At 36.2% G+C, this 13,297-nt stretch overlaps 1 protein-coding gene across 2 annotated transcripts in view; it reads left to right on the top strand.

Moving 5' to 3' along the window:
* The first annotated feature begins 2,566 nt into the window (after window positions 1-2,566).
* Window positions 2,567-13,297, top strand: part of LOC128013866 (metal transporter CNNM4) — a 37,312-nt gene continuing 26,581 nt past the window's right edge. For both annotated transcript variants that reach the window (XM_052597046.1, XM_052597054.1), the window contains exon 1: window positions 2,567-3,966. In XM_052597046.1, coding sequence (XP_052453006.1) covers window positions 2,595-3,966 — 1,372 coding nt within the window. In that variant the 5' untranslated portion in view covers window positions 2,567-2,594. The remainder of the gene's footprint in view (window positions 3,967-13,297) is intronic.

Below are 13,297 nucleotides of genomic sequence, written 5' to 3'. Positions count from 1 at the left end.
GAAGGTCAGAGACTCAAATCTCAAGAAGAGGATACAAGTGAGAAAACATGTACAAGACAGATGGTCCGTGTACGTTTTGATCATTTTGGTTTATGGCTTCAATATTTCATTCACACTTGTGGGCGGAGCTGAAACGCTGCTTTCATCTGATTGGTCGAATCGCTCCGCCTTCAGCTCGGTCTTTTTATTCTTTCAGGCAGAATAAAAGAGTCAGTGCGAGTGAAGCACTGAAATGTCTGAAACCACCACTCACTGTTAATTAGCATAATATTTGAATCAGATGTAGCTGGGCACATACTTTGTGCTGTCGAGACCTGCAAATTATTTCTAGGTTGTAGTATATGAATATTGTCCCACTGATAAATACAGTGCAAATAGTTCTCTCTCTTTGGATAAAAGTGAAGTGGAAATAAAAATCAATAATAGACTGAACAGTTCCATGTCTGTAACATTTACCACTCTCATCTTTTAAGTCATAAGGCACTAGGTATGTGTGTGTGTGACATTAATAAATAATTGTAAAAATGAATATAGTTAAATTTAAAATAAATAAATTTTTCTAAATAAAAATAGTAAAATTGGGTCTATGCTGCTCAGTGCTCATGCTGCTCAGTGCTCCTGTAGCCTACCTCAGAGCGCCCTAGACGGTAATGCGACTTATAGTCCAGAGCAATTTATATATGTTTTTTTCCTCGTCATGACGTATTTTTGGACTGATGCAACTTATACCGAAAAATACAGTTAACATTATTATTATTATTTATTATGAGAGTAATTGACACAGACTAGAACTTAAATGTTTCACCCAATTCAGCTCAGATCTTCAGACTCGTCCGACTCGTGTTGCTTGTATAACTGGCCAGACTTACCTTCCCAAAAAATCCTATTTAATTTTATTTCATAAATTTAACTATATTTATCTATATTTAACTATATTCTGTTATCCAAGGAGACATAACTATTTGCACTGTATTTATTAGTGGGACAAATTAATATTCATACAATAATTTAATGGGGTCCCTTGCAGGTCTCAGCAGCACAAATTATGTGCCCAGCTACATCTGATTCAAATATTATGCTAATTAACAGTGAGTGGTGGTTTCAGACATTACAGTGCTTCACTCGCACTGACTCTTATTCTGCCTGAAAGAATAAAAAGACCAAGCTGAAAGCGGAGAGATTCGACCAATCAGATGAAAGCGGCGTTTCAGCTCCGCCCACAAGTGTGAATGAAATATTGAAACCATAAACCGAAATGATCAAAACGTACACGGGCCAACTATCTTGTCCAATTTCTCTCACTTGAGTTTCTTGACCTTCTGTAAGCCCCGCCTTGTTCACGCAGTGATTGACAGGGCGGGAGGGGGCGGAGATGTGATCGGCTCGAAATGCATTTTCAATGTGCACATTGAATTTTGCTACATTCATTGCGGGACATTGAATTGAAAATGCAATCATAAGTGTCTTGACTGTGAGTGTTAATGCATTTAAGAAAAATAGCATTTAAATGATCATTTTGCCACAGTTTTTGCTTGAACATGTTAGACATATCTAATCATTTCTGTAATACATTTTAATTTTGCAACTTATAAAGCGTTAAAATTAATATTCATTTTACATATTAAAACTGGTGTAGGAAATGGCAAATGAAAATTATGTAATTTAATTTTCATTTTCATTTTGCACCAAACGTTGCACAAATGTATTGGAAAATGTAAATGTAAATACAGAAATGCATTGCCATTTTACATATTGCATTGTCATTTTGCATATTACATTCCAAATTGAATAATGCTACCCATATGCTTCCATAGTGTGATATAGCTGTAGTAGCGTTCATTTGTAGCCTGTCTGATGGCGCCACCTGTTGATGGAAGCATGTAGCGCCATTATTATGAAGCCAGTTTTACATCTCTGTCAAAGATATCGAAAAGTTGTTTTTGCATATTTTTGCATATTTGCATAGCTAAAAAAAGCATTATATTTCCAAAGCATAAATAAACATATAGATTGTAATTAGATTTAACAATATTAGTTTTGAAAGTTTTTTTTTAAAATCATAATACACCCTTCGTGAGCATAAGATACCTATTTTTCTTTTGAAATCTGTACGGCTTTAATATGTCTATAATATTAATGTAAAAATAATTGCGTGTAATACAAAAAAAAAAAAAAAAAAAAAAATATATATATATATATATATATATATATATATATATATATATATATATATATATATATATATATATATATATATATAATATATATATATGTGTAAATCTGATGAAAGCTTCCAGAATGTTTTATTACAAATTAAAATAACAATTATATAATATATATATATATATATATATATATATATATATATATATATATATATATATATATTCTTGCGATAGAAAAGCTGAAATGGCTCCACCTTAACTGTTGAGAAATACTGTTCTTCCTTAATTTAGCAAGCAAACTCGTTCTTCCTCATTAGGTGACGGTCTGCACGCTGATTGGAGTTCCACATGCGATATGTTAATGGAGGGCGGGGCCTTGGGAAATGAGTAGGTGACGTCAACTCTCATTCCGCAGAGAGCGAAACAAACATGGCGACGGAATGGAGTGGGAAAGGGTGCACGCTGACTTTAATGCTGTTCTTTTGGAGTAAAATCTGCGCGAATAGAGCGGAATCCCTGGGGAGCGACAGCCGGATCCTCGGCATGCGGCTGGAGTGGAGCGACAAGCCCGCCACGACCGCCGACAATGGGATCATACAGGTAACAGAGGGGAGCAAAATCAAGCTCCGGTTCTACGGACTGCAAATCAGTAATGACACCAAGCAGCAGATTAAGTTCGTAGAGCAGGGCGAGGACAGCAGCTCTGAGTTCAACAGGACTTGTGCTGATTTCACCAAAGACATCTCCATCGAGACTGAGATGGAGGTCAGCAACCAGGGCACATCTGGGGTGCTGGAGTTCACTATTAAACCACTTAGGAAAAGTGAGTCCCAGAAGGATTACGGGATGTGCATCAGACGCAGCCAGGATGGGAGGTGGTACCGCCTGGGAGAACATGATGGAAAGTTGCGTGTGGTGGAGGAGAAGAAGTCTCTGCTTCCCATTTGGTTCCAGGTGATCTTGATCTCCTGCCTTCTGGTACTCTCAGGTATGTTCAGTGGTCTAAACCTGGGACTCATGGCTTTGGACCCCATGGAGCTGCGAATCGTCCAGAGCTGTGGCACGGAGAAGGAGAAGAAGTACGCACGAAAGATTGAACCCATCCGGAAGAAAGGAAACTATCTGTTATGCTCGCTTCTTCTCGGGAACGTGCTGGTCAACACCACGCTGACCATCCTGCTGGATGATCTTATCGGCTCTGGTTTGGGTGCTGTGGTGGCATCAACCATCGGCATCGTCATCTTCGGTGAGATCGTTCCTCAGGCGCTCTGCTCTCGCCACGGCTTGGCGGTGGGCGCCAACACCATCCACCTCACCAAGTTCTTCATGCTTCTGACCTTTCCACTGTCGTTCCCCATCAGCAAACTGCTGGATTGCATTCTTGGCCAGGAGATCGGCACCGTGTACAACCGGGAGAAGCTGGTGGGTATGCTTAAGGTGACCGCGCCATACAACGATCTGGTGAAAGAGGAGATGAACATGATCCAGGGTGCTCTGGAATTGAGGACTAAGACGGTGGAGGACATCATGACTCCACTCAGCAACTGTTTTATGATCAACAGCGATGCTGTGCTGGACTTCAACACTATGTCAGAAATCATGGAGAGCGGATACACGCGCATTCCGGTTTACGAGGACGAACAGACCAATATAGTGGACATCCTCTTTGTGAAAGACCTGGCGTTTGTGGATCCGGATGACTGCACTACGCTGAAGACCATCACTAAATTCTACAACCATCCGGTCCACTTTGTGTTTCACGACACTAAGTTGGATTCCATGCTGGAGGAGTTTAAGAAAGGTTAGTCACTTTTTTTTTTCTTCCTGGGGCATTTCTCATTGTCACTGTCGGTGATGTTCATCTGGTTTAGCGAGGAATGGTACAGCCGGAAGGAGGTGTGTCAGCAGTGATGTCACTTTTACAGGGTTTGTGGAGAAGTCTATTGTTAAATAGTTCCATTTCTGTCAGGTTGGAAAACACACATCCTAACATCCCTATGGGCATTTCTCTCCTCCACTGATTGTCAAGGTCAGCTGTTGGGAGTCTGTCTTCTCTTATTTCCTAAAGCCCATGAAGTCGACATGAAATCACTATTGACCTCGTGTGCTTTCCTAAAACACATTTGTGGTCCGACTGTGAACAGTCATCAGAGCATGTTATTTCAGTACAAAACAAAAAATAATTGTTTTCAATCTTTCCAACTGTAATGATTCTCTGAATTTTTATTCCACCCCTTAAAAACCTGTTATAGTGTTATTTATATCCTATAATAAATTTGTATTCATATTTTGAATTTGATTAGATTTTTTTAATATTTCTAATATTTTTAGTTTAATTTTTGGGGGGTAATTTTATGTATTTTTTAACATTACTATTAATTATTTTTATTTATTTGTATCTCTGCTTTATTTTAATTAACCAAACTGAATTCATTTAGGTTAATTAATACATTTCACTAATTGCTTCAGTTAATGATAATAACCCTGATATAAAGAGCTTATCATGATCCAGTCAATTATGTAATCAAGTCCCGCCCCATTTTTTTTTCTTCCATTGAATATGCTGTTTCACCTAAACATTGACACAGTAGAGAAGTAAAATGATATGTTAATGCCATTTCATGTTGTGACAGCAAGTCCTTAATTCAGTAAATCCTCAGTTTATTAAATTGATCTTAGTTGATTAACCATGGGTAAAAATTGTACCATGTTTTTACTACAGGCCCTCTGGAAAATCTGTTTAAGCAGGCATTTGTAATTTATTTCTAAAGCCTTGTATAAATACTGTGCTGAAACTTAACATTGCAGAGCTATTTGACTAATCACATGTGTTTGTTGTCATCACAATATCCATGACACTAATGATGGGACAAAACCTGCTATCTAATCACTGCTTGCACAAGTTTACTGTCAGCAGGCTTTGACTTGGGGTTGAGCTACATTTCCAGAACTCGAAATGTTCTATTGCTGACATTTTAAGGAAGTGTGTATATTCTTCTATATCTGGCATTAATTTAAACAGCCAAACCAGTCAAAATTGTATATTAATTAACCCACAATCCTTAAGTCTGATTGACTGCCTGCCATGTAGTCTAGTATAAAATCCTCAAGTTTGGGATTTATACTGTGCTCACATTCCCACCGTATTAGTTTTTAGTTTTGAATAAACTGAAGTGGCATTATAGCTCATTTGCTATAAGTGATAGTCACACAATATGTTGTGCTCATGTGACTGGTACATGACCGTACCAAAGGACATTAGCACTAATAACATGATCAATTCATAATGTTGAAGCTGGATAAAATGTTTGGTTTTACTGTTGATCTTTTTAAACCTGGTTCCATGATGCATTGAATATCTCTGAAATGTTTATGGTTATCTGAAAGGTTCTATAAAGACTATGACTCAGTTGATATCATGACTTGCACCTTAAAGGGATAGTTCACCTAAAAAAAAGAAAAGAAAAGAGAATTCTGTTATTATATACTCTCCTCAAGTTGTTCAAAGATATGTTAAAGAATGTCTGTAACCAACCAATCAAGTCAATGGATAGCAGCAACTGTGGCATGAGGGTGAATCAATGATGACATTTCCATTTTAACTGGAGAGCAAAGAGACAGTCAAGACCTAAGATGTATGCATTCATACTGTCCTTTGGACTTGGACAGGTAATACATTACTTAGCAGTCAGTAGTGACTACTGGTTGAAAACTATTTAGCCACATTTGATTTAGAATCATTAGGCTGAATGAGTTTGTTGGATAATATATGAAGAAATCATGAACTGAAACATTTGTTTCTTTAGTTGCATAATTGGTTTCAGCTGTCTTTTAAATGTAGGAAGTTTTATTGAATTAACTTTTGGAGGTCTGTGTCACCTTTATGCACATTCAGAATTCAGTGTATTGCATTGTACATACAGTATATTGCCTACTATTTTTAATAACATGCAAACCTACTCAGTATGTGACTAAACACATTTTAAATTTTTATTTTGCATTTAATAATTAATAATAATAGTGGTCACACTTTACATTAAGATCTGATAATATTAGCTCACAAATTAGCTAACATGAACTAACAATGAACAACAGACACTGAAAAAATTGGCAGGATGAAGTATGTTTGCATTGCCGTGTTGTCTGGTTTGGTTTTAAATCAAAACCGCCGTTGCTGTGCTATCTGTTTAAGTTCATGAGTTGGTCTGTTTTGAAGCACTTCCTCTTCTATGCAGAAGGCTTTTCTTACTTCACTTCCCATGCATGATACAAACCCAAACCATTATATTTCTTTCCTCATCCACTTGTCCTTTTCTACTTAAACATGCTGATACTCAAAGATGGCATTCACTGTGGCCCAGTTTTGGGATAGGCTTCTATCACGTGGTACTGTGGCAACTGGTTTTGGTTATGTGTTGGATGAAGGAGTACGGGTCAATAACCACCATAAATGGCTTATTCTCAATGGCTTAATGACTGGGTTTCCCCTGGCAGATTTTGGCCCCATATCCACCTTATTTTTTAACAAAACAGCAGGTGTGTTTTTTTGTAATTGGGGTGTGCTAGAAAGAGTGCTGAGTTGTGATATGAGAGACGTAAAAGTCACACCGGCCTCAAATACCTGGATGAGCGGTGTGTTTTTAGCCATCATTAATAAACGATGGTTGTTATTTGTAAAAAACACACCTCGGATTGTTGAGACCGACCAATCAGAAAAGAATCAAGAATCCCAGGGACCTGTGTAATAAGCTGCTTTTTATTGGTGTCATTTCCTCGTTATTTTATTTGGGATTCAACGATACAATTTTCGATCCAATCCGATACCAGCGCAGTTTATTTTAAATCAATGTAGAATTTCTATACTTCTCTGTGTTGACCTGATCATCACTCTTTTGTGGGTTAAACACAATCAACTACATATAAACAACTTAATTTTAATGAAAAATAACAAATTAAAAAATATATAATCATAATCTGTGCTAAATACTATTATAAATTTGGTTAGTGGATAATTCAGCAGCAAAATGTACTCTAAAAAAATCATGGGTGCACAATAATTTTATTAAAATTAAGTGAATAAGTCTAAAATCTGGTAAAATGTTAACCATTGCTCTTTGTATCGTTATAAAATACATTCATGAAAAAACAAGTATATAAATTTTATATAGAATTCTAAAAGTGTTTATTTTAAATGTATAACACAATTATAAAGGCAGCAACGTTATGGATAGGACAATAAGAAAGGCGATTAATAATTTTTTATTGCGCAGGAAAAGTATTATAATACTAAAGGCGACCATACAGAGTGACACAGAGTGCTTCTGCGCATCACATGCTCAGAATGTTGAGTTTGAAACTGGAGACGCGAACCATTTCAAACAATTCAGGTAATTTGGTGAACTGGTTCAACCGGTTTACTAAGAAGAGCCGGTTAAATCAAATGATTCGTTCGTGAACTGGACATCGCTAGTACAAATGGAAGAGATATTGATATATGAGTTTATGAGAACTTAATGACTTCAATACTAATGTGTACATCACATTGAACTATGGAACAGCTTCAGAACACTTGAAATGTAGTGCACGAAAACGTTTTGATGCTTTATAATGTTTTGGTGCCTTTCTTGGGGCTCAACAATAACACAGAATAGTACACGCACAATATCGGATTTGGATCGGTCTCGTCTGACCGATACCCGGTCCGCAGAAAATGTCAGTATCGGAGCCAATACCAATCCTGAGTATCCGATCAATGCATCCCTAATTTTATTTCAGTTGATTAGCCATAACCCATAATCTTAAACGCACTAATTTGTAGTTCAACTAGTAGTTCAACCATTTATTGCATTTTTTATTCTTCTAGTTATTTTACCTATAGTGCAGTCCGATAATGAATAAGGAGTTCAAGGAAAACGGCTAATTTCTGCATCGCAAAATATGAGGAATAAGGGCAAGTGCAATCAAAAAACATTAAGAGAAAAGAAAAGACATTTCTGTCAAACCTGTGCTTTATTTGGTTGTTTTGTAGTCTGGGTTTAGTTGTGCTAAGTGGATTTGGCGAGCTCTCTGATGGTATTGTAATGTCATAAGCCTCTCCGTATTCTAATAGGATCACAATCTCTGTGTTTCTCTGTTCATGCTTACAGTGTCGACTCACAAATATTTCTCTCTTCCTGTTTTTTACTTCCTGTCATGGCATTTGTTTATCATGCTGACCAAGCATTTTGTTGTGTGCTTGTGCATGTGTTAGAGCCCAAGAAGAAGGAAAGGCTCTGCTGATGAAGGTGGTTTGAATGGTTTTAGATCTAGCACTTTCCATTTACACTTAACTACACAAATATGGGATATTTTTCTCACCGGATTTGATAAAAAAAAAAAAAAGTTAAGTATAGTTTCTTGTGAACATGAGAATTTTGTTGTCAAAAGATAAATAATATGGTATTTTATATTGTATCTATAAAAATATTTTAAATCAGTTGGTTTAAACAATAGTAAACACTGTTGTTAAGAGATATTTGAGTTTTTCTTGGAATATATCTGGATAACCATGCAACAAAGAAACACCGGCCATGTATTTTATAAAAACAAAAAAAGATTTCAAATCAAGTGGTTATAGTAGTTATAGGTTATAGTTAAGTGTATTAACTGAAATAAAAAAAAAGTATTTTCAGATTTTTAAATCTATTTAAAAAAAAAGATACATCACTATATTTAATTGATCTAAATATGTATTTCCACTTAATCGTCCTGAATCATATTTGCTGTATTAAATCCAATAATTATTTCTTAATAATTTTGGGGTGCTGACCCCAAAAATAGTGCTTGATTTGCTATACCACAAATAATGTTATGAAGAGTTTGTAAGGTGAGGAAGTGTTGTATAATTAATTAATTAATAACACAAATAAATGATTCCTGTCTTGTTCTGATCAAGGTTACAAGTATTTGTTCAGTTCTTAGCTGATTTTCACATATATGATGATTCAAAACGCATGGTTTATTTTGCCTAATCATGATTTCAAGGTTAGAATTATGGCCCGTGACAGAAAAAAAAAATGAATACAAACATGGCCCAGATCTGTTTTACTACAGTACATCTAGACCAGTGGTTTTCAACCTGTGGTCCGCGGCCCACTATTGCAGGTGGGCCGCCAATTATTTTCTGTTCATTTCCAGTCCATTCTAGGGCTGTGCGAATAAAATAAATTGTCATAAAATCACGATTTGAGTGTGCGCGATTTCTAAATCGCTTTATAGCACGATTTTCCTCTGCCCTGACATCCCGTAGTATGCTATCCTATCCAATCAGAATGCATTGCGCCTAGCGCGAGAACAGAAAGGGCATATGCCTAACTCCAGGTTCACACAATGTCTTTATCTCCACCCCAACTCCTCACTTCTAATCTATTTATCCCAAATTAGGGATAGGGGGAGTTCTTTGGGTTCGGGCTATGCTCCGGGCCCGGACCCCTCCCCCAGGACAGCACACCAAAATATGACTACTATTCGCCTTCAGATTAGATGTAAGGGTTAACTCGTGAAATGAGAATAGAGAGAATTGTGAGTGCACAGGACGCATGTTAAAGTGAGAGGAAACACGTTTTAAGTGCGCACACTCTCTCAGCGCAAAGCAGCGTGTATCTGAGCAAGTACGTCTGGTTTTGTGACAGAGCAAAGGAAATACGTGTGCGAACAGAGAGATTCTGCTTTCGAGCTTGTATTTATGCACTCTCGCTGCTGACACATACTGTATACAAACTGAAAACACCTGAGGCACCGCAACAATTAATGAGCTCAATGCATGAACAATGCATGGCAAAAAAAGAAAAGCTCTAATTGGTTTTCTTTTGGAAATATGTTTCAAATTAATCCTGAATGCATTTATGACTGTAAAAGCATATCGGTGTGTGTCACAATCGCAAAATTGATCAAAGAAATCGCAATAGTTTTTATTTAGTTGTTGTTGTTGTTTTGTCCATATCGCACAGACCTAGTTCATACAATAAATACAGTTAACAATCTAGCTTCTGAGTACTAAGTTATTAACCCAAAAATAGCGGGGTCAGTTAATTATTTTGAAGTGGGCCACGCAAACATATGTGTGTGGTTGTGTGGGCCGCGAGTTGAAAAAGGTTGGGAACCACTGATGTAGACTATGACAGAACATGGTGAATGTTTCTTTGTGTAAAATAAGTTTTCATTAAATCAGTATCAACCTTATTTATTTGCTCTTTCTCTCAAAATGCTTTCCTTATCAGATGACATCCCTTAATGTCATCAAGGAGCCAAATAGCTTGACCAAATTTTAGCAAAGTCCTCATTTGGTCTCCATTACTAGTGTAAGGGGCAAATTATGTTGACTTTAAGGTATTTGTACATGGTTCTGAAGTTGTCGTAATGAGGATAAAAGTTGCAGTAACTATTTATAATTTTTTAGTTAAAAACAAATGTAAACATGTAGAGATTTAACAGTGGCACATACTTGCACGTCCACAATGCTGGCTGCATTCAGATGTTTGATTTGCATAGTCCTGCAGTTATGTAATTGTGATGAGTTTCAGAAACTGACCTTCAGTGAAACTTCAGATGACAAACCACATATTTAACTAAAGACGGCGTGTGCAATTACAGATGCAATTGCTTCTTTTACTCATCTCCTGAGTAAAGAAGCATTGGCGTCTTTAACTGCATATGACTCAGATTAGCCAAATGTGTCATTGTGACGAGATCAGTAGTAATGCCCTGTTTTTTCAGAAAGCAATCTCTCTGTGAGTTCACTTGCTAAAAACATTTCATAATGTTGCATAATAAATCTGATTAGATGACATCATTTGTTGGGATTTGTCTCCTGATGTTGAATGTCTCCTCGTGAATATTAAGTGTTTTGAACAATAGTCAGGCGTTACATACGTCAATAAAGGTGTGACGGGCTCAATCAGAAGTGACTCGACAGTTTTAAATCCTCAACAATCACATTTATATGTTTGACAAGCAAGACCCTGCCCATGTAAACGCCAATGTTCTGATCTTGTAGTTAACGTTGTGTGAAGTCGATTAATTTGTAATTTCACTCACCAGAATTGTTTACTCTAGAAACCTTTTCTTTAAAATGCTGCTGTTTTTGAGAATGTAGCTTCAAGTGATATATTAACTGATATATTAACCAAATTCTGAGAAATGATCCAAATTCAAAACAAGTTTGTCTGACGTCTACTGAATCAGATGACACACCTGTATTGTGACGCATATAATTGTTTTGAAAATGTTATTTACTCCTTTGACTCAAAGCAGAATGTTCAGCATCATTACTCCAGTCTTCAGTGTCACATGATCCTACAGAAATCAATCTAATGTATGCTGCTTGGCTCCTCAAGAAACATTATTCTTATTATTATCAACGTTGAAAAGCATTAATATTTTTCAGTATTCTTTGATGAGTAGTAAGAACCCGCATTTATTTGAGGGTTTGTAATCGAGCGTGGTGGAGCGCAGAGCACAGAGTGTGTCAGTGAGTGAGCCGGTTCAGTGATGCAGAGAGACGGGGCATTGTTTTAGCCGCAGGGATTGATGACTCCACAACACACAACTGTCTAGTGAAATACAGAAGGTACAGAGGGTATATGCATAGTTCGTATTTTTATGAGAAATTAAATAGGATTGGAAGTGAAGTATTTTATGTGTCTTTTTCTGGCTTTGATAAACCTGTGTGTGGCACTCACGTTCACAAGCCTTTTTAAGGTCAAGTCGACTCTGGGTTGATCAGTTGCCCATAGACAGCATAAACAAAGTGCAGTAAAATTAAAATTTACTTATCCAAAATGTAGATTTGTAGATTTGTAGTTTTTTTTTTTTTTTTTTTTTTTATCTGAACAGTTTTGAAGTAATTTAGCATAACTTTCAGCAATGGGTCCTCTGCAGTGAATGGGTGCTTCCAGAATAAGAAGAGCTGATAAAAACAGCTGATAAAAACATCACAATAATCCACACCACTCCAGTCCATCAGTCAACATCTTGTGAAAGCAAAAAACTGTGTATTTAAATTAAACCAATCCATCAATAAGACCCGATGCTTCATCCAATGCAAAAGTGGTCCCATCTGCATCAGGAGATTCTGATGGGACCCATTCACTGCAGAGGATTTAAGATGTTTTCAGTTTACAGTGGAAATATGGGAGGCAGTGGCTAAAAATATTTTATTTTCTGTTACGCTTGTGTGGTGTAGTTTTGGCAGTAGATACATGAAATAGTTTCTCATGTTGTCATCATGATATTTGGCTCAAGTGTTCCTCTGCAGCATAATGCAGGCCCGCTGGGACATCTGCTGTCAGAGATCTGTTTTCCAAAAATGTCCAGAACTAACTGTATGCTTTTCTCAAGCAAAGACACTCGTTTAGTCTGTTTAGTCTGCATGAACCGCACAGGCTTTATTAGCTACATCCTGTCACATTACAAACACGGGGATGAGAGATAAGCAGGCAAGTTTTAACTCTTCATTCTCTGTCCACAAAGTTAAAATTACCATAATATTACCATGTTTTGTTTAGATGTGGTCCATTGTTTTTTGGACTTTTACCATATTATTCATGGAAGTAGGCTACACTTTCTTTGTTCTTGTTATGTTTGACTCTTTTAAAAAACATTATTTTGAAAATATAACATGATGTGAAATACAACATTGAAATACAAAACTGAAATACAAACTGACTTGAATCGTCAGATTTTTTTATTGATTTTCAGTCGGCATGGGGTGCATTGTTACATCTCTAATGTGTAGAGTGTATATATATATATATATATATAATGTATGTGTGTGTGTGTGTGTGTGTGTGTATATATATATATACATATATACATATATATATATATATATATATATATATATATATATATATATATACATATATACATACATATATATATACATATATACATATATATATATGAAGAGTTCAGATGCAAAAGCCTCTAAATGCCATCTGAAATTTTCATCTAAAATTAAGATTTTTAACCAGCTCCTATTCTTAGGTTGAGAAATTTTACTCTAATGGCAATATGCAGATCCTTTTCCAGGCTATTAAAGTGAAATAACTGAACATAAATATAGAAATTTGATAAAAATCCTAATTTTAGAT

The sequence above is a fragment of the Carassius gibelio genome, chromosome A5 (assembly GCF_023724105.1).
Source record: "Carassius gibelio isolate Cgi1373 ecotype wild population from Czech Republic chromosome A5, carGib1.2-hapl.c, whole genome shotgun sequence".
In the NCBI taxonomy this organism is placed as follows: domain Eukaryota; kingdom Metazoa; phylum Chordata; class Actinopteri; order Cypriniformes; family Cyprinidae; genus Carassius; species Carassius gibelio.
This window is presented reverse-complemented; position numbering and strand designations above follow the sequence as displayed.